Genomic DNA, 21,166 nt, shown 5'->3' with positions numbered 1-21,166 from the left:
TGATTCGCAACAACTTAAATTTGCAATACGTAACATCTCAACTGTCTCTTGGCTTAAAATGACCTGGACAAATCAGTTGCCAATGTTGATCATGCACTACTATATGACATTTTCTACTTATAAAAATGCTGGCCTACCTGTGCCTTTCTCTTTTCTTAACATAAACAGTATTCCAGAACAGACAAAAGGCTTAAGAGATTGTCTCATTTTATTGTAGGATCATTCTCATTTGTCAGCTGTAATTTTACCTCGAATAAATACAATTTATAAGAAGAACTTAAAGGGATACTTCACCCATTCAGAACCGGCGTTCTATCATTATAAAATCGCTGTTGTAATGTAAAAAACACGGTTTTTTTCCCTCAGTCTAACCCAGTATTCCCTTGGCTAAGCTTTCATGATCTAATTTTCTCCCGAGATGACGTCAAATGCGTCATTTGACGTCATCTCGGGAGAACTTTGCTTGCCTGCTAGAAGGGACGAGGACTACAAACCACTGGTTCCGCAAATTTGTGAGCCCACCAATAAGGAATGAGGGGGGGCGGGAGCTCGAATACGAGCTGTAAACACAATGTCAGCCATGTTTCTTCACCGCAAGAACAAATTTGCAATGTGAAACAGCCTAAGTGGATTTTGAAAATCTATTGTTGGATTTGGACATTCAGGGCTATTCGTATGAGCCAGAATACAGCCAGGAAGAATTGACACAAATAGAGGAGGAGGCTGCTGCGGCTGCGGCTGAACAAGCCTTGCCTGTTACACCCTACACATCCACCCTCACCTCCAACTCTTGTGAAGCGACCTTGAGTATCCTGAAAGGCTATATAAAAACAATTTTTATTATTATTATTATTGTTATTATTGTTGCCAAGGACGAGGAGCCGGAGCGCGCCGGTTTGCTCTGTTCGCCTATAGATGCTAACATAGAGTCCCTGCGCTGCAGCGAATTTCAGCGATGCCACTTTATTCTAGAATAAATGGCTGAATCTGGCAAGGACGGGGCCATGTGTGTAACCTCTGAACCGGGGCTTTACGCCTCATCTGAACAGTTGGGTATTAGATACATATTTCCAGACCCAGAAAGTGAACTGGAAACGCCAGCCAAAGCCCGCCGGGAGAAACAGACGTCTGAGCATAGAGTAAGTGTTTTTTTATTAACACATTGGCTACAATAGTTTTGAGTCCCGGTGAACGTGACAATGTAGTTATCCGAAAGAAGCAATCTTATTGGCAGAGCATAGGCTACGTTACGTTAGCTTGAAGTCCGTGTAATGCTGTATAGGCTACTCAAGGCATAATTTTTATTTTGCTTTGCTAATGTTGTTCTCTTTCTTTCTTAGACAGTATCGGCTTCCTGTGTTGTCCAGGCCATCAGAGCTAATTACCCAGCACAAGATGGGCAGTACCGCGGCTACCAGGAGACAGTAGATGCTCAAGATGAGCTGTGACTATTTTGACTCTAGCAAACTTACCCTACACGTTTTATTTTTGTAAATAGCTCACATTTTTTCATGAATAAAACTTCAAATTCATGTTGGTTGTTGTGATTTGTTTACTAACCCAAGTGCTGTTATACTAAAGTGGGCCTACTGCATAAGGTATACACTTATTTCAACTGGGAAGAAAAGTTTGAGTACAAATACTTGATATGCTGAGCTACTGTAATTAGCAAATGTTTTTATGCTGTACAGTAATATGCAAATGATGCGTTTGAAAAAACGAGGGCAGACGTCTAAACTAGTCAACGTATCACAGGGATATATTTACACAAATGTTTGCTTGCGCTAGGACCATGGGTCCTTCCCCCTCCAAACGGAAACAGGCGGGCAGTGCAGCGGGCACAATGCACTGTGGTAGTTTGAGGATTTCTTACGTTTGAGCCAGAGAAACACTTTCTGCCTTTTCTCAGGCTAGGATGAACCGATTTCTATTTTTTTTGCACATTTATAATACATTGAATTATTTACTTCATATAAACTTCATATCTCCACCGGTGAAGTATCCCTTTAACTTATAGGCCATTACAGGGCGGGGGAGGCCGGGTAGTATTAATTCGTTTGCAATCTGCAATCTCACTGCTAGATGTCACGAAATCCTCTACCCGTCACCTTTAACTTTAAACCTTGTAGCTTAAAGGATTGTATTTCAGTTCAGTATACAAGAGGAGAGCACCAGCATATCAGCGTAGTCTATTTCTGTGACTTGTCGTCATTTCTGTGAGAACAAAAAAGAAAGACAATGCCTATGGGATTTGCCCTTCCTACCAGGTATATGAATTTATTACACGGCTCTTCTTAATGGTGTAGATTGCTCCATTCACTTGCATGGGCCTCCGACTTCCATCGGTCAATTATCTTTTGATATTTGACCGTTGCTAAGCATATATTGACCGCTGTCAAGGAAATTTGATTTTTTGCCTCTGATTCACGCCTTTCGTATCACTCCGCAAGTAGTCTGGTAATTTATCAACCCCAGCATGTCGTTGCTAAGCGACGTCCACGTCTTTGGCGAACTATTTCTCTGCTGATCAACATAAATTGTAAAGACACACCGTGTGAAGTTATCTTTTAGTTTTGGCAAGTAGCCATGTAATAAGCGGGATAATGTCTAAAACGCTTATTACACAGTCATTATCAAAAATAAGCTCCTTCAGGGCGAAGCAATACACCTCCGGTTCGCGTTGGTGTCCGGTTCGCCCTGTCGGGGCTTATTTTCCCAATGATGACCGGCTTTCCGCATTCAGAAAACCCCTGCAAACAAAATACTCATTGTGATAAATCAGGATTGGTTCAAATAATGGGTAGACTGATCACTCACAGGCCTATTCCTATATGCGGACACAATGTGGGCCCAGTCTAGCCCTTTATCTCAGGATAGAGCCCATCCAACTCCATAGGAAATTGTTCTTACCTGTAGCTTAAAGCCGTTTTGGGCGAGAAATGGCAACAAATTGTAAAAGTGAAAAAATCTTATGACGATACTTCTACTTGCATATCTTATCGGGATAGGGCGGTATATGCTACGTTTGCTTACAGTTTATAGTAAGCAGTCTTGGCAGTCTTCGCTCTGCACCTGAAGAATGAAAAAATCATGGCCATCGACTTCTACTTTATTTGCCCCCTAGTGCTGCCATATCCTGATGAGGTGTGTGTAGAAGACGAAAACCACAATATACACAGAATTCTGTTCTTTGTAAGTTGGTTCAAAGTTATGGGTTCTAAATACTTCCTATGGAGTTGGATTGGCTTCTTTCCTCAGGAAAGCATCTCAAGTCAGACTAAGAGGGAGCCATTCTGCTAAAAGAAACAGATGTACGAAAATAGTTTATAACTTAATACGTTGTTGAGAAGCCTAATATCACAAGTAGTTAACCTATTTTAATCTCGTCATTTGAAACAGGCAGGAATGTCAATGATTAGTCACTAAAATAAAGAATGGTTGAGTAGGGCAAAGTTCAAACTGATAAAATACAAGACCTCTGCCTAACCCTAACCCGTTAGCTGTGATTGATTACTTTGATGGTGATTGACTCGGTGGAGTAAAAGCGTTTCTTTCTGTTTGCGACTAGCCAAAGAGCATATTATTCCCGTTTATCATTCAGTTTTAAGAAAAAAAGAAATCAATTTAATTCCTTATTTCAAAATTACCTTTTCCAAATGACCTGGTGAGCTTGTGAATGATTGAACAAGATTCAATTTTTGAATCACTGCCATAATCTTTTAAAGAACTTAGGCCTAATATTTCTGACCAACTATTGATATAATTCAACTCAGTATATGATATGACAAAAACGCCTTATGTCATTAAGTACTGGTTAGATATTCCCAATCGAGAATCACCAAACCCCTTAAGGATCTAGTGGCAATATGTAAAAACTAACTTTACCGTATATATGATACCATAAAGTCCTACTCACAACACGATAAGGTGTTGGTGATTGTCTACATCAATAACAGGGCTTGGTTAGTGTTAGGGTTAGGGTTAGGGTTATCTGGGGTTATTGGTTACCTGGCCATCTGGCCAGATGGCCAGGCACTTCCCCAGCTCGACAACGTCCTTTTTTGGCAGACGACACAACTTTCTTTTACTTTTCTTGTTTTACATTTAGTTCTCTGATGGCTCCTTAACACAGTTTTTCAGAGATTAACCCCTCCTAGTTAAATCTTCCCAGTTAGTTAAGATAAATAACGCAGACATTGTCAATTGCCTTTCATGGTCATAGAATATTGCAATGTGACAGTGGTGTAAGGGCCATTAAGGTGCTATAATATTTATGACCCCCTCCCTACTGCCACCCAATAAATATATGTTATAAATATATATGGCTCTAATTATAATTTGATCTAATAACCTACACTCATAAGTTGAGTGTGGGTTACTTGAACATAACAATTGCATTACAAATGTTAGGGGTTCTGGCATACAAATTCTAAACCTATGGTCTTGTTTTGAACATGTGTCGTACACATGACTGATGTCTTGTCTGAGTTGTCATGCAGTGATTCAGATCTTAGTTGATCAAGTATTGCAAGCAAATGCTGTTATGTGGGACTGCAGTCTGTAACGGTCCAATCTGGGTCAAAAGGCACCAGACCTGGTGGTCAATGGAGTTCATTGACCAGGTCAGTGATCTATTTCTATGTTCATTTTTTATGACTGGGGATGGATTAGAGATTAGGAAACTTTGAAATGGGTGAAAATAGAACTACAGAACTTAAGAAATAAATCTATAATTGCCTTCAGCATGCTGTGACAACGCCAAACGGCCAAAGAAATTGTCGCCCGCACTCCAACTTCCCTCAAATCCCTCTACCAGGTTTTCTGGCAGCTCTGCATAAGACCTAAAGAGCAGGAAGTGAAGATAATCGTTGGCCAAAAAAAGACACTCCCTTCAGACAGATGCTTCAAAATTAGCCAAACTCATGGATAGGTTGGCTGCAGGATCGTCAGCGGGTGGGCCAGGGGTTCTGAGAACCTCACAGGACCCCTCTGGTGCCGGCAGACAGGATCCTCAAAGCAGGGCGCGCTTTGAGATTGCAAGGAAAACATGAGCCTGGGTATAAACGATTAGGATGGGCCAGTCTGGGCCAAAATGAGCCTGCAGATGGGAATTCACTTTTTTAGATTGACAGCTCATTTCTTATGATGCTAAAAGATTTTTTGATTGTGAAACGAATATACGAGTGGGCGTCCATAGCATTCTAACCACAAAAATATTGATAAGGCGCCATCTACTGTGAACAACCTCAACTTAGCAGATCGCTGGCCCACACACACTTGAGTCACATCCTATGGTCATATCGTAGAAACATCATCGTCATTTCACAATCTTTAGGAAAGATGTTGAAAAAATGTAAACAATTAAATTTAATTTAATTAAGTAAAAAAGGTGATGTTACAATCCAAAATATTAAATATAGCAAATTGTATTCATATGATGGAGAGTTCTTTTACAAAAAAATCACGCAAAACCACTGAAAGGACGTACGACACTTATGTCTGTATAGCTTAATGTTGCATACTGTAAGGCAATATAATACTCCCTGTGTGATTGAAATAGCATGTGAACTGTTTGATTGTTTGAGTGCTCATAGTATTTTCTCAGAGTATTTAGCTCATTCTTCAGTCTTAAATTATTCTTCTATACTTATATTGTTTTGTATGAAGAACAAGCTATTTATAAGCTCATTCTGCAAACAAAAAGTTTAAAGGTAATTATAAATAGCTAATTTTCCACAGCAGTTTGAGCGGTTGTAAGTGAATACATATTTGGAAAGAATCAACAACGTTTTGAATTTAAATGAGACCTGGTCATTGAAATATTTACAAGTCCCAACTAGTGTAGCCCCTAGAGAGAACAGGTTCTCAGTATAATGTTAAATTCAACGTTGTTGACTTCAGACTGTAGCTCATCACCTTTGGCCTCTCTTTCTCAGATCAGTAATAGCTCGATTTTCAACTACCTCATTCAACAGCACATCATAGGCTTTTTATTCCCGTAAATTAAATACAACTCAAAGTCCCACATGACTCAGTAGTGACCTCATGGTACAACCATGATTAGGCAGTGATACCAGGCAGCGAATCATCCAACAACTTGTCAGACGAGAAACAAACACTAAGTGGTAAAACTGGAGCCTGACGTGTCTGTCCACACGGTGGCGCACCGCCGCTCTCCCGGAGAGCCCCCTGGCGGCTCCTCAGTCAAACACAAAAGCACGCCGGTTCTCCAAGTTCAACCGTAAGCAGGGAGATTGAAGAGAAAGGTATTGGACATTTGTTGTTGTTTACAGAACCCCCTCTGCTATGCATCGTACCGGACAAATACAAGGCGGTGGATCGGTTAACACTTGCTCAATCTGAACACGGTGGTTCAGCAGTGTTGCCAGATTGGGCCAGATTTCCCGCCCAATCTGGTCCAATCTGGCATCACTGCCGTCGAGTCAGGTGGTTGTGTTTAGTTTCACTTCCGCGCTTCGTTATTTCCTCGTCCGCTAACGTCCAGTGTATGACAGACTGCATGGCGGTGAATGGGGGTTTCTAACAGGACAAATATATATTTATAACCACTTAATTCATTCTAAATATATCGCCACCTAAATACCTACTTGCATGACAAAAGAGGAGACCGATCGATGACGTTTCACGGCTGCTGAAGACCACGTCAAGGAAGCTAGCTTTGAGCAGACTTGACATAGTTTTTAATTGGTGACCATTGGAAATAACTTAAACACATTTGCTAACAAAGTTTGGCGTTCAATCTACGAGAATCCATGAAGGTAGGGGTTGTGAAAGTAGTTTGAGATTTAACATGTATTCTCTTGAGGGGTATTGTTCCAATACAGGTCACTATACTAAAGTAATAAACATGACAATTCATGATTAATCCTGTTTAATGCATCACATGCATGCATGCTAGCTTCTGTATAACTTTTTGGTACATTTATTTAAAGTATTTAGTATTTTTGGTCTTCCACTCATGGACTCCTACTTCCATGTGTGTGACCTCCTTTGTCTGAATAATTTGGTTCCGCATGTGCTGCAATACAATGTATAGGCCTGGCTGTAGTCACTATGTACAAACCTGAATGCCTTTGAATTCGAGCAATACATGAAACGTGCTGGCTGTACAATAGCATATTGTACGTCTTCCTCAGTCAAACATGTATTTTTGCCAGGTGTCATGTGGACCCAACAGTGTGCCTGTCCTCATTTGGACATTGGCAGCTTCCCTGGTCCTTTGCAGTGGGCTGGCCGCTACTGAAAACAATACGAAATGTATACTGCTGTCTGAGTCTGTGACAGAGCGAAATGTCCTTAAGAGGCTGGAGCCACTGACCGGAAAAAAGTAGGTGCTCTCATTTTTTACATTCCAATTTGAAAATCAGTGTTCTGTTGCGCTGTTGTTTTATTCTGCTTAGCTGTAACTGTCCCCAGCATAAATTGCCACGTTACTTACTGTATAAGTGCACTACAACAGATTAGCCCTGTACAATACATTGAATCACTTTAATTAATAAATCATAGACTCATGAACGCACAATCTAGTCTCTGTGTTACCTTTTCACACTAATCTCTGTGATTATTGTTTTCCTTGTCGTTTGTTGCCGTGCCAACAGCTTCACGACAGTCGACAAGAACTACACGTATGTGTTCCAGCTCTGTGGTGACGCGGATGGCGTCAAAGGGGCTGGGGTCATTCAGAAAGAAAACGGCGTAAAGAAACTGACAATCGTCGGCAGGTACAACTCAACAGAGGCTTATGGAGGAAGTGAGTATTAGAAAATTGAGAAATTATAGCTAAAGCTATCCTGTATGAGTGATGATGTTTGTTTTTCAGGTTTATGCAGCTTCCCAAATCACTGAGTACTTCACTTTTGTTTTAGGCGTATTTGAATGCATGACTTTATTATAGTCACTCACTTTAAAACTCTCTCACTGTGAAAGATATACTGTTTGGTATCTTTGTTAAATCATGTGACTCAATGTGACAATACATTGTCACATTGAGTCACATATTGTCACATTGATCACTCAATCACGCCTTGTGATTGAGTGAGGGATTTTGATTTTAAATTACAGTTCCACTTCACTCTGCTCATTCCTCAACTGAATACAATGATGCTGCTGGTGATTATAGTTGTGTCCGGTGGCTGAAGTGAAATGCTAAAGCAGCCCCCCTGTTGGCATGTTTCTTCTAAGCCATTGTCATAACACTGCAGGGGATTATGATGGGAGAATTATTGAAGTGCAAAATAACTTGCGCGGTGGGGCAGGAGAATCTTTTAATTAGAGAAAACATAATGCTATGGAACCATAGAAAAGAGGCAGATGAGGGTAATATTACAGGCATAGCACGTACCTCTTAAAGACTAGAATATTTTTTTACATCAAATGACACTCTTGCTTCCATCATATGACACATTTCCACGCAAAACAGGATATTCAGATTAAATGTATGAGGGATCACTAAAAGTTGACATTGCATAGATGACTTAACAGTAATTGAACCCACTGTTTCAGCTGGAATTTGAAACTATGAGATAAAAATATATATATATATGTTAAGGGTTAAGCATTCTGGGAAGAAGGGTTTACAACTTACAGGCACTTTGTGATGTTTTTTTTGTACTGAGCATCAAACACTTGACAGATATGTAATGATATAAAAATTAAGCTCTTACGTTACACTATAGGTGTCTGTGAAGCTTTACTATAGGTGTCTGTGAAGCATAACCTCCCTTAGAAGCCGCAGCCCACCACTGCCCAGACAGAGCTCCAAACATTACACCCAACTCGCCGCCGGTGTCCCTTACACATGAAGTCGATGTGAAAACTAACGTAGATGTCATGAAAAGACCTCTACGTGCATCCGGAAAATAGTGTTCTAAATTATCAAATTAGATGTTTTGATTACATAAAAAATTGGTTTAAATGAAGGATCTGTTGATACTATGTGTGGCCACAATGTCAATGGTAAACAATCTACTAGCATCTTTGAGCTGTTTCTTTCCCTTTCCGAGTACATCTCTAAGCCTTCTGTTGCTCCGGCCTCCTGCAGGTGACTGGGTAATGCTTATCTACGGAAGTGGGGAGGGGTACGACAGCCATTGCTCAAAGGATATGAGAAGAGCTATTGTGATGATCTCCTGTGACAGGAAGGCGGACAAAGTAAGAGATACGATAAGTGTTTTTATATGTGTTTTATATGCCCTGTTAAATGATCACACAACACGTAAACAATATGAATGGGCTGGCTGCCACTACCCCTGTCCATGTAATGGGTTCCGTCTCTTCCGTCTCTTCGTCTTAACTCTCTCAGGCCAAGCTGACAATGATCGAAGAAGACCGGGTGCGGAAGCAATGTTATTACCTGTTTGAGCTGGATTCCAGCGAGCTGTGCCCGGTGGTACAATCCCATATCAGCACCGGTACCATTATAATAATCATGTGAGCAGTGGTACTTTGAAGATATTCAAAGGTTCTAACGGCCATGTTTGACATAGAGGATTCTATTCATTGATTATAAACCACCTCTCTGTCTGTGCAGTGGGATCTGTCTGCTGGCAGCGTACCTCATCGGAGGGTTCCTGTACCAGCGCCTGGTGGTCGGAGCCAAGGGTATGGAGCAGTTCCCCAACATCACCTTCTGGCAAGAGTTTGGAAACCTCACAGCGGTACACAGCTGTTTGTTTAAAGTATTTTCAAAGCGTGCATGCCCTTAGAACGTTGTTTACATTTACATGTAGTCATGTTGGCCAACACTTAATAAAAAACATTATAAAAAACATGCATGTAAGGCTTAGAACAGCAGAGTAGTTTAAGGAATGACTAAGTTTAACGTTAAGATTGGCCAGTGGGTCTGAGACATACTGGCCCCAAGACAATAAATATCTATATATATATTTCAGACTGAACGTAGCAGAGGACCAGAAATGGATTTTTAGCATAAATCTGTATGATTTATTATCAAGCCGCCGTTGTGTTCATGAGAATTAACTACATGTTTCCCCCAAAACCTCTCTGGCCACGGCAGGACGGATGCGACTTTGTGTGCCGATCACGGCCGCGAGAGGAGGTGCCCACCTACCGGGGCGTGGCCACTGAGCCCCTGGACGAGGAGGAGCAGGAGGAGAGAGACGACCACCTGCTGCCGATGTGATCCTAGTCAGAAGCAGACACGTTCCCCCCGCATTCTTGTTTTGTTTACCATTTCAGAGGTTAGATGAAACTGCTGCCCCTCCGTTAGCTTGTAGGTCTGGAGCTTTTCACTTCTAATGCTTCACATCTGTGCCTGAATGCAATATTTATCTGATCTATAAGTTGTTGGAGTGGAAGGCAGAAAGAGCTGTTACTTAATTTGTAATAATCCATGCACTTCATACTGGTAGATTAGTTGACATTAGTTTGAGGATAACCCATATATTTTTCCATATAAATGGGAATCTTAGGGTCTGGCAGACAGACCCAGACGCAGAGCACTTCCACATCCTATTCTGTTTGCTATTAGCTGCCATTGAGGTTGCAGCTATTTGTCTGCACTGGATACTGAATTGGAAACGTTTTGCAAAAACCAAAACTTCCATGTGTATTATGCTTCATGCCACTAATATTGAATGTTACTAGTCAGAATAGGTTTATATATGTATTATGCTGGCAGTGGAATTTAATTAAGAAATTCAATATTTATATGAAATACTCAAGCTTTATCAACAGTATGTAGCTAGTATTTTCCTAAAGATGTACAAATATACCAAAATTCTTTCCCATGTTTGACATAAAATAAGATGATATTCAGTATAAAATGTATTTTGTTCACCCCCGTTTATAGAACCAACTCTTTTTTCCTAGTCTAGACATTTTAACTGTTTCAGCTCTCTTGCATTGAGGTGGCTGCAAATGCCTCTGCAAAACCGTCAAGACACACCATATAGTTAGAGTTGTAGATGGCACTGGACATAATTTGTACATGTAGGATGCATACTTTGCCTTCACCAAATGTTTACTACTGATCCTTATCTGGCATAGTTTGAAGTGTACCAATATGGGCTTACTAGAGACCCTTTGGAGTGAATTTGTCTTGGTTCTGTCAAACTGAAAACAGCTAGTGAAGAGTTGTGACATTAATGTTGTGATTGGGTTGCAGAAACTGGGCTTTTGACTTGAATGTTGGGAGTTTGTGTGTCCGTGCACTGTACAAACACTATTGAAAAAGACTTGTTTTCTGGCTTTTGCTATTAAAACAAATAATTTCAGTATACATTGGGTGAGTTTGTGTATTCATGCAAGCACTTGTTCCGAAACAATTAGCAATATGTATAAATGTTTCAGTGCAAAATGGGAACCATTTCCTATGCAAAAACATCACTCCATAATTCAAATAATTTTTCAAGGGTTTAGAATGATCAAAACAAGACCATATATTAATTTAAGACTCCTAACAGTATATTGCCAAAGAAATGGGTAAATATTTTATTGCCTCAGTACACCTATGTTCTCACTCATTAAACAAATAAAGTCAATCAATCAATAGATTATAAATGGATGGGGACCTCTGTAGAGATACAAAGGTAGGGTTTCTTGAGTTCATTGATAAATTGTGTCCCTATGACAATGCAAGTCTTCTGAAAAGGTGTAAAATACATGAACAACAACCAGGAAGCTGCTCAATCTAAAGGACATCTGATAACATTTCAGACGATACTTCTACACCCTGAGAATGGAAAACAGCTCTTAAAAAGTCTTACGTAATCATGTACACTGACGTATTAAGCAGTTTCAATCTCCGTTCCATTCCTTTTGAAGCGCTTTCTTCAACTTATTGAATTTATTCTTTCCCAACCTGGTCTTCTTCTTCACAGTTGACTTCTTGTTTATCTCATTCTTTTTTTCCGTGTTGCCAGATTCTGTGTTGGCTTCCCCCTCATTGACGTTCTTTGCCTCCATCTTGGCCTTCTTGGCCTTTTTCGGCCTAGGGCTCTGTTCCTTCTGACCTTTAGCTGGGATGTTTGGTGATTTCTTGGCCACTGCGCCGTTGGTTTGGGCTTTGGGTGAGACGGACGCCTTCACGGGGACCTTGCCGGTCTTGTTTTTGGATGGTTTCTGATCGGCACTGCCTGCGACCACTAGGGACTCAGAGGTCTCCGTCTTGTCCCCGTCTCCTTGGAAAGAAATAGGCACGAGATTTAGTCATTTTGACACATTACCCGGATGAAAGATGGATGGACTTTATCCTGACTTCACATCTGTTACCATCTTCCATTTCTGAAGCAGGAACTGAGTTGGAGAACTTCTTCAGCTTGGCCACGAAGAAGCCGTCCATGTTGTGAGAATGAGGGTAGAATCGGCGCGTGAGGCGAAGAGAGGGATGGAATCGGCGCTCTTGGAACCTTAACATGAACACCATTATTTAGTTGGAAACTAGAGAACAGACATTCTTTTAAATGGTATGACGTCCAATTCTATCTTACCTGGTGAAGCCTTCTTTGCCAAAGTCTAGTCCAGCGGGAACCAATTTGACGTTTCTCTTCTTCAGAGCGTAATCTACAACCCACTCGTTCTCCTCCACCTGCATGAATACATTTAGTTAACTCTAAACATCTATCCAAGTCTATATTCAAATAACCACTACAAATTAAAAGGTGAGATGGTATTGGTAAAATAAGCATAAACAAATTAAATTACATTCAATTTATTTGTATAGCCCTTAAATCACCGGTACAGTCTCAAAGGGCAAATTAGACATGACAACCAAATCGCTTTTGATAATCAGCTCCTGCAGTATTACATATAATCTGTGTTCCATGCTACTATTGTACTATGCTACTATTAAAGTTGCAAAGTGTAACATTTCAAGTGTTTCAACATAGTTGGAACCATTTGAGATAATGTAAGCACAACATTCAACACAATTATAACATGGGTAGTCCTTCTTTGATATTTCTTGCAGACATTTTTCATATTCTACCCATGAACTGTTCCCATATCTACGTACCATGATGGAACACGTGCAGTAGATCAGGTAGCCTCCTGTCGCAGAGTCTGCATTCACAGAGTCGATGGCTGCCAGCAGCAGCTCCTTCTGCAGGTGGGCGGCGCGAAGGATGTCTGCTTCATCCTACACCATGAATACAAAACAAACCATTGTGACGGCAATACATACAACGTGGACGTTTTCTACTGACATGGATTAAGGACCAGTGCGGAGGGCTGTTTGCGTACCTTGCTGGTCTTCACGGCGGGGTCTTTAGCGATGACCCCGGTGCCGGAACACGGCGCGTCCAGCAGCACTCGATCGAAGCCCCCCATGACCTTCACAACACGACACGGTCAGGACGTAAAGTACCATTACCTTCACAACACGACCAGGTCAGGACGGAAGCTACCATTACCTTCACAACACGACAAGGTCAGGACGTAAGGTACCATTCTCTAAATACATCCATTAGAACTAAATAGAAATAACAATTCATTATTATACTGCCGCTCAAAAGAACAATAACACGTAGAATTGTATCCCGTGAACACTACGTTACCTTGGGGAATTGCCTGCCGTCGTAGTTGCAGATCACGGCGTTGGTGACGCCCAGACGGTGGATGTTTCCGACCACACTCTTTAGTCGCTCAGCATTGGCATCGTTGGCAACGATTGTCCCGGTGTTCCTCATAAGCTGAGCTGTTAACACAAACACACCTCTGGGATTCCATATGTGCACCACCCAATACGCACTTATATGACGCGTAAATATATGACGCACTTGATGGTGGAGCGTCTGTAGGCTAATAAATGCCTGGCAGAAGGGCTTCCATGTTAAATATATATTTAAAAATAGTGATTAGGATATGAACTTACCGATATAGGTTGTCTTGCCCCCAGGGGCCGAACTCATGTCCAACACACACTCCCCCTCCTGGGGCGAGAGGGACATGACTGGGAGGAGGCTGGAGGCCCCCTGCAGCATGTAGTGACCAGCCAGGTACTCTGGAGTAGCACCTGGAGAGAGACACGCCCAATGTGTACACAATCACACAACAATGCATCCAATACGTTATAAAGTTGATTGTTGAAAACATTTCTTCACACGGCTTTCCGGTTTATAAGAAGGCTTTTCTACACATATAACAAATGTAAATATACTTGAACTAACCAATGGGCACGGATGAGTCGAATATGATCAGGCCCACTTTAGACCACTTCCCCAATGGATCAAGGTTCACCCCCCTGTTGATCAATGCCTGTTCAGAGAAAAAGAAAACTCATTAGAGCTGGTATCAACCTGGAGCCTTCAGGTGTCAGGTGTCAGCAGGGTGAACTAGAAGAGCCCTGCAGGGGGGTTTACCTGGGCCAGGTCTCTCCGTCTGGTCTTCAGAGTGTTGGTCCTTATGGTGACTGGTCTCTGGATCTCATTGGCCTCCAGGAAATCGATCAACTAAAAGCCAAGCACAAATTTAAATTCAACTGAATTTCCTTTTTTCAATGTGCATTAAAGGGCCACTTTTTTTACTCCCAGGTATGATTTTAATTAGCCGTTACAACAGCCACCATAAGGGGACATCATGTGTTTGAGTTTCTACTTAAGATGTATGATGGTTAGAACATCACACCCCCAGCTGGTTCAGTCGATTAGGTAGGCTGGTAGCTGTATCCATCCATCATACATGAATATCCATGAATCCTTAAAAAAACATATATATATACATAGATATATTTAACGGCTGATGTTTCACCTCTGAGACTGGGAAGATATCCATGAGTTTCTCCATGAGGAAGTCGTTGTAGCTGTAATAGGTGCAGAGGTCCGACCTCAGCAGAGAGATGTACTCTCCTCTGCCTTTCCCTTCCTCCCGCTTGGCAGCAAAGTTAGACAGCACGTCCACGTTTTCCTTGATTCTGTGGTGGATAGACTGTAGGTCCAGGGGAATGATGCCTGTAGGCAACACCAAAGCCACTTAATCAACTGACAATCATTTGAAAAACGTGGGTAAACATTTTGGGGCGGTTATAAAGATGATTTCGAGCAGACATTTTTGGCTACTTACTCTCCTTGAGGAGCTCTTCCTCTCCAGGTAGTCTGAACTTATCCATCTCCTCGATGTTCATTTGTATAGCATCGTCCTCATCGGCGTTTTCTTCCTCTTTCTTAATGGCCACTTCGTTGTCACTGTCGTCAGTGTCAGAGTCACTCGCTATTCCCATGGCTGCCTTGATCTTCTTCTCTTTCTTGGCTGCTCGTTCGATTGGAAGCAGCTAAAAAGATTGACGAAAAACAGTTAGGCATTTAGTCATAGTATACACTTGCAATGTGCATTGTAAACTCTTTCAGCCATAATGACATAAATGTTTTTTCACATACTTCCTCTTCATCGCTTCCTTCCCCCACTTCTTCACCACTGCTCTCCTCGGCTGCTCCATAGTCGTCCTTCATGTCCTCATCTTCCTCATCTTCCTCCTCCTCTTTTAGCTCCATCTTGGCGGCTTCTGCTTTCTTTCCTTTTTTAGTCTCCACCTTTTCTTCCTCCTCCTCTTCCTCCTGCTCCCACATCTCATCGCTGTCATCCTCACTTTCAGGCGTGTCAATCTGGCGCTTTCTTTTGGCAGGTTTCAACCAGTCCTTGTTTTCATCAGTGAATCCTTTGAACAGAGGACCCCAATTGCACCCAAGTATTTTAGAATGATATGAGTGTTTTTTTCTTTATAAATAATCATCGGTTAAGCTTTAGCCATGCACCTGTTTTATTTAATGCAGAAATGTTCACCTCGTCCACATTTATGAAATTGGCAATTTGAGTTTACTAAACCAGCTGTACAGTCTAGTAATAACTGAAAGCTACAACTGGTAAACATCTTGGATAAAGAAACCAAATAATCAATTACCTTTCAGCGGTGTTGGCTCTGTAACATCTTTGTTCTTTTTGGGGTCAAGTGCCCTTTTTACAGCTCTGTAAATAATGAAAACTACTTCAGCCTGGAGAACAGTGTACATCTTGGATTTCTACTGTGTTTTTGGGGAATACTTCTTACCTTTTCCTCGCTCTGCTCGTCCGGCGCTTTGGTTCACTCTCTTCTACAAATGGTGAAATATATCCCCATAAGGAACATTAACACCTCACGTCTTGCAGAATGCATTCACAATAGTTCATAAGATAATTGTTGTGATAACTTACCAGCTGTGATAAATTTGGAAAGTTCAGTCTCGGCTCCCTTCTGCTTCCTGGACTTTCTCCCAGGCCCCTTCTTCACCTGGTTAGTCGGATCCAACTTCCTACCCATTGTGGCTGGCTGTATACTACACAAGTAGTAGGGGTACAATAAACATAAGCGCGTGAATGGGGGGATAACAAATCAACAAGTCTTTAACAAGGAGGGTAAGTTGAGCCAACCCAGATGCACTTGTTACTTACTATGGATGAATACGTTAGTTTTCACATCGTTCATTTCAATGTCTTTAACAACGCCAAGAAAAAGTCAAGTCTGCTCTCCTCGTGACCACCACATTTACATACCAATTACCTAATCGATTTCTCAAAAATTATAAAAGACAAAATATATTCCATGTGTATTATTATGTATCAATTCCATCTGAATATACAAACCCGAGATCAGTTAATTCATACATTTTATAACGTTACATGTGATATCGCAGTTGTACAGAAGGCCAACGCAGGGAATTCATGAAAACGTTACCGAGATATAACTTGAAACGATGTTGTTGCTTTTTTTCCTGCTTATTTACTCAAATATGTTCAGATACTCACCGATATGTCAAATGTTTAATCCGATCCGTTGTAATACTGAACTGTGGTTGACGGAGAAATCAACACATGCGAGTTTTCGCAACACGCTGCATTAGTATATCCGGCGCGTTTTCCTGACGCGACTGTAGGTGCTCGCGCGCCTCACTTTGCGTCGCCGCACAAACTCGTGGAGAACGTGAGCCCAGTGCAGGAGCGCGCGCGCACGGAAGTTAACTTCTTGTTCGTGACGCTGAACTTTGCGACGCTGAAAATAAAGAACGATGGCTGCTCACAGTGGGGATAAGCGTGGTCTTGAACATTTGGACGAATATGAACCAAAGCCGGCAAAACATATGCGTAGTCTTCATGATCGCATGGCAGAAAGGCGGTTAGTCGTCATATTGGAAGGGGCGACGTTAGAAACCGTCAAGGTAAATGACTCCCGCGGTCGAGGGTTTATGATACACTACAATGTAGTGTGCACCGTGGCCATATGCTCTTTAAATCATTCCAGGAAGTGGTTCTAAGAGTATCACAACGATTTAGTTTTATTAATGCTACTGTGTTGGTTTTGTTTTGCAGGTTGGCAAAACGTTTGAGTTAATGAACTGTGACCAGCATAAAAATATGATTATAAAAAGTGGCAGGGACCCGGGAACAATAAGGCCAGACATCACTCATCAGGTAATGGCTGTTTACATATTCCCTACTGCTATAACTCAATCCGCTCTGAGTTCCCATTACAACCCATTTTCTCAATCTCGTTTCCCCAGTGTCTTCTGATGTTGATGGACAGCCCACTGAACAGAGCAGGCTTGCTGCAGGTCTACATCCACACAGCGAGGAATGCACTGATAGAAATCAATCCGCAGACCCGCATTCCACGGACCTTTAATCGCTTCTGTGGACTAATGGGTAAGGCTATTCAAATATTATTTGACCAATTGCTTTTGTATCTAATTATGCACCAAAATAATTGATACTTGTAATTATTTTTGCCAATGTGGGCATTTCTGAATGCTCTTGAATATTGTCCACTCTTACTTCACCACCTCCACACTTGTCCCCTTGTGTTTAAGAAAAGACAGCTAACTTTGTAAATCCTAAAAGATAAATGTAGGTGTACAGCTGTAAAATAAGAATGGGAAGTGAATTATCAACAACAAATAAAGATAGATCTACTTAACCTTTTAAGCCCTAGGCCTATTTCACAGGCCTCCTGCCCGAAATGACATGCCCAAAATGAATAGAGTATGCCTCCACAACTACAAGGGCTATATGAATAAAGTTGGTTTCAAAAAGAAGGTAACACCTGTGAGATGGCTGCAGAAGTGTCAGAATCAATATAGATGTTACTGTGTCAGTGTAAATTCAGCTAGAACATAGTAAGAAATGTCAATTTTCGCCTAGAGAAAACACATTATTTAGAGTGAATACGACCTTGAAACTATGGGATAGTAGACCAGAACCTTTAGGGAAACGTATAACAACATCTGATGAGTACCCTGTTCCAGGATAAATGCTAATAAAGTGATTTTAGAGAGGTTTTAGTACAGGTAGGTCCAGGCGGACTAAATGGTGCCATTTGGGCGCTTTTGGGCACCATCAGTGCCATTTGACCTTTCTAAGGTACCAGACTGTAAAACTAATTTTATTTCACTGACATATCACTATAGGTATTCATTCCATCCAAATTCAACAGTTTTGACTTGTTTTGAAAATTCACCCAGACCTCTATACATTTTCCCAGTCAAAGAAAACCATACAATCAAAATGAAGTTTGACTCCAACTGGAGCAGATATATTTGAGAACAACATATAATAAAACCAAACTGTAAAAACAATGGTAAAAACACAGCTAAAGACTACAATCACTATATATACATATATATATATATATATATATATATATATATATATATATATATATATATATATATATATATATATATATCACGCTGGCAGCAACTTTGAACAAATATAACTAACTAACTATATACACTAAGGGCTTTCATGCCACTGCTGGAAGCAGCTCTTTTTTGAAGTGAAGCACAAAGGGACCTGGCACTTCCTGCAGTACAATTAATCCGTGTCCAGTTCTGGCAACAGCAAGTCACTGTCGTCAGACAAGGACTCAAGAGGGACTACAGTAGCCCCACTGTCGCTAGTAATGATAGCAAATGCCCCCGCAAACGTATAGGTCTTTCTCCTGCCTGCCATTATTTATTTGAAAAGAATAACAAATGATAAAAAAAGCTAGAAAATACAAAATAACTAGCTAACTACTAGCTAACTAGGAATGCAAACGTTGTAAGAAGCGTGTTGTAGGAGCGTATGCCTCTATCTAGCCGGAGTGTCTGCTCTGAGAATGTTCTCGGCGCTTCTGGCGCGAATTATGCTGACCTGCCAGTCAAACGTGGGAAGATATATTGGGTATGCATTGGTCAATTTGGATGATTGACCCCTCTACCAAACCGTCAGAGCCAATAGAGTCGAGGGACAGTCAAATCGTAGGACCCAAATCCATGTAAAAATTCGCCAATCAAAAGTATCACACTGTATAACGTTTTTTTATTTGTTTATTTATTTTGCTCTTCTGTGGCTGCTAGTTCAGTGAGTTTTGTCTGTGGAGCCTCAGCTTTCATATGACATATAGTTTGTGTGGGTGGCATGCAAGTAGCGAAATCGGCGGCGGCCAGTATGCACGTTTTGCGTGTTTTGCTACGGGCTCATTTAGTTGCTTGGTGTTAGAATTGTGTTTTTATTTAGGTAAAAATGGTTATCATGGGCTTTTAGCCAAGCTTCTTCCCGTTACGTGGGTATGCACCATGGACATGTTGGAGCTTGGTAGTGCTGTTTACATCTGTTTACAGCACACGTTGGCGCAGCTGCCCCCGCCTCCGGGGGCGCTCGGGTTTAAGAGGTTAATAAATGTTATGTTTAATTTTATAATAGTAAAGTACAGTAAATATATGTTTTTCCATGATTAGTGTTGAAATGATATGGTGCTAATCCTCCCGTTGGGACTACTCCTTCCCAGTCCAGCTGCTGCATAAGCTCAGTGTGAGGGCAGCGGACGGTTCCCAGCGTCTCCTAAAGATGATCAGGAACCCAGTGTCGGACCACCTCCCCCCCGGCTGCCCGCGCATCTCCACCTCCTTCACCTCTGGAGAGGCGGTGTGCTCCCGCTCCGTGGTGCCCGAGGAAGGTCCTGCTGCCATCGTGATTGGAGCGTTTGCACATGGAGCTGTACGTACAGAATTGTTCATTCATAAACTCGTTGTCCCTATTAATCTCTCTTAAAATCCCATTGCAATACTGCAATTTCTCGCTACAATGTGTGGGATGTCCTCACCGTTTGAACGTTGTTTCATCATGGGTGCTATTGGGAGCACAAAAAAACATAGAATTTGTGCCATCCTTTGTTTTCTTGTTTACTTTTTCTTTTTTTCTGTTAGTAAACTGTATATTTTGTTGTCTTTGCTGCTAGGTAAATGTGGATTACACAGAGAAGACGGTGTCCATCAGTAACTACCCCCTCTCCGCTGCACTGACCTGTGCCAAGATGTGCTCTGCCTTCGAGGAGGTCTGGGGTGTATTGTGAGGATATGGAAGACTACCACAAGCACCAGTTTTCAGTCCTAACCTATAGTTATGACCGCCCCACTATCTGAACAAGTTCATAACCCTGGGACCCTGTGTTTTTTTTTTTCTGTGGAATGTACATCCAATTTCCAACTGATACCATGACACAATCAAGATAGATCTTTCTATATATAACCGTTTTTGTCATGAATTGTAATATGTACAGTTTGACATGGTATTTTTAGGCATAATGTCTACCATGGTGTTACTCTGCCACCTCCCAGCCTTGGACCATCAGAGATACTTTCATGAGCTCAGTTTTTATTTGTTTGGCAGATGTGTTGCTTGAGTACTTTTGTATTATCATGCTGGACTGACTGTAGATGAGTATACAGTTAAAGGGCTAAACATTTGAGTTATGTGTCTGTCCATTCATTCAATCTGCTTATAAATAAGTTATAGGCTATAGGTCTATAACTTATAGGCTGTATGTATAGACAGGTGAGGTTAGGAAATAAGCACATCTTAACTTTCTAGGCACCCACTTATTAGCAATTATTGGTCCTGAAAACTTCAACTGCAATTTTTTTATTGTTTCCTTTTACATTGTTTGAGAAGTCAGCCGGTTAACTGCTTTTGGACCTATGAGCCCTCTGAGTGGTCTTTCCTTTACGGGCTCTTGGTTTCTTTGCCTTGGTCGCTCGCATTGGTTTTCTGCCCTTCGGCCTGCCTGCCTGTTTCTTGACTTTAGTGGGTGACTTTCTGGCTTTTTTGGCTGGCTTTCTGGGTGGGGTTGACTTGCTTGCTGGTTTGGAAGCTTTGATGGCTTTACCACCTCTGCGACGGG

General features: G+C 41.4%; 3 protein-coding genes across 5 annotated transcripts; 2 read left to right on the top strand and 1 right to left on the bottom strand.

The window, feature by feature from the left end:
• Positions 1-6,487: 6,487 nt before the first annotated feature.
• Positions 6,488-11,260, top strand: m6pr (mannose-6-phosphate receptor (cation dependent)). 2 transcript variants are annotated; one of them, XM_079757844.1, is made up of 7 exons: positions 6,488-6,779; positions 7,179-7,348; positions 7,620-7,771; positions 9,062-9,171; positions 9,323-9,450; positions 9,551-9,621; positions 10,037-11,260. In XM_079757844.1, the coding sequence occupies exons 1-7, from the start codon at positions 6,774-6,776 to the stop codon at positions 10,105-10,107; spliced, it is 708 nt and encodes a 235-aa protein (XP_079613970.1). In that variant the 5' UTR covers positions 6,488-6,773; the 3' UTR covers positions 10,108-11,260. The 2 variants fall into 2 exon arrangements, with proteins under 2 accessions (XP_079613970.1, XP_079613969.1); XM_079757843.1 differs by having other exon boundaries at positions 9,551-9,677.
• Positions 11,261-11,397: 137 nt separating this feature from the next.
• Positions 11,398-16,857, bottom strand: nop2 (NOP2 nucleolar protein homolog (yeast)). Of its 2 annotated transcripts, none has more exons than XM_079734855.1 (16): positions 16,756-16,857; positions 16,165-16,286; positions 16,022-16,064; positions 15,875-15,939; positions 15,354-15,631; positions 15,040-15,247; positions 14,728-14,927; positions 14,340-14,429; positions 14,148-14,235; positions 13,853-13,993; positions 13,536-13,675; positions 13,222-13,311; positions 12,995-13,117; positions 12,471-12,568; positions 12,253-12,389; positions 11,398-12,158 (listed from the first exon to the last, which is right to left on the bottom strand). In XM_079734855.1, the coding sequence occupies exons 2-16, from the start codon at positions 16,268-16,270 to the stop codon at positions 11,779-11,781; spliced, it is 2,187 nt and encodes a 728-aa protein (XP_079590981.1). In that variant the 5' UTR covers positions 16,271-16,286; positions 16,756-16,857; the 3' UTR covers positions 11,398-11,778. The 2 variants fall into 2 exon arrangements, with proteins under 2 accessions (XP_079590981.1, XP_079590980.1); XM_079734854.1 differs by having other exon boundaries at positions 11,399-12,161.
• Positions 16,858-17,015: 158 nt separating this feature from the next.
• Positions 17,016-20,734, top strand: emg1 (EMG1 N1-specific pseudouridine methyltransferase; the record flags this gene model as incomplete). The annotated part of the gene is made up of 5 exons (XM_079758058.1): positions 17,016-17,165; positions 17,317-17,418; positions 17,508-17,649; positions 19,775-19,983; positions 20,225-20,734. The coding sequence occupies 5 exons, from the start codon at positions 17,016-17,018 to the stop codon at positions 20,336-20,338; spliced, it is 717 nt and encodes a 238-aa protein (XP_079614184.1). The 3' UTR covers positions 20,339-20,734.
• Between the last annotated feature and the right edge of the window lie 432 nt (positions 20,735-21,166).

This window comes from Pollachius pollachius, assembly GCF_949987615.1.
Source record: "Pollachius pollachius genome assembly, chromosome: 1".
Classification (NCBI taxonomy): Eukaryota; Metazoa; Chordata; class Actinopteri; order Gadiformes; family Gadidae; genus Pollachius; species Pollachius pollachius.
Note: the sequence above shows the minus strand (reverse complement) of the source record. Positions and strands in the feature narration are given on the sequence as shown.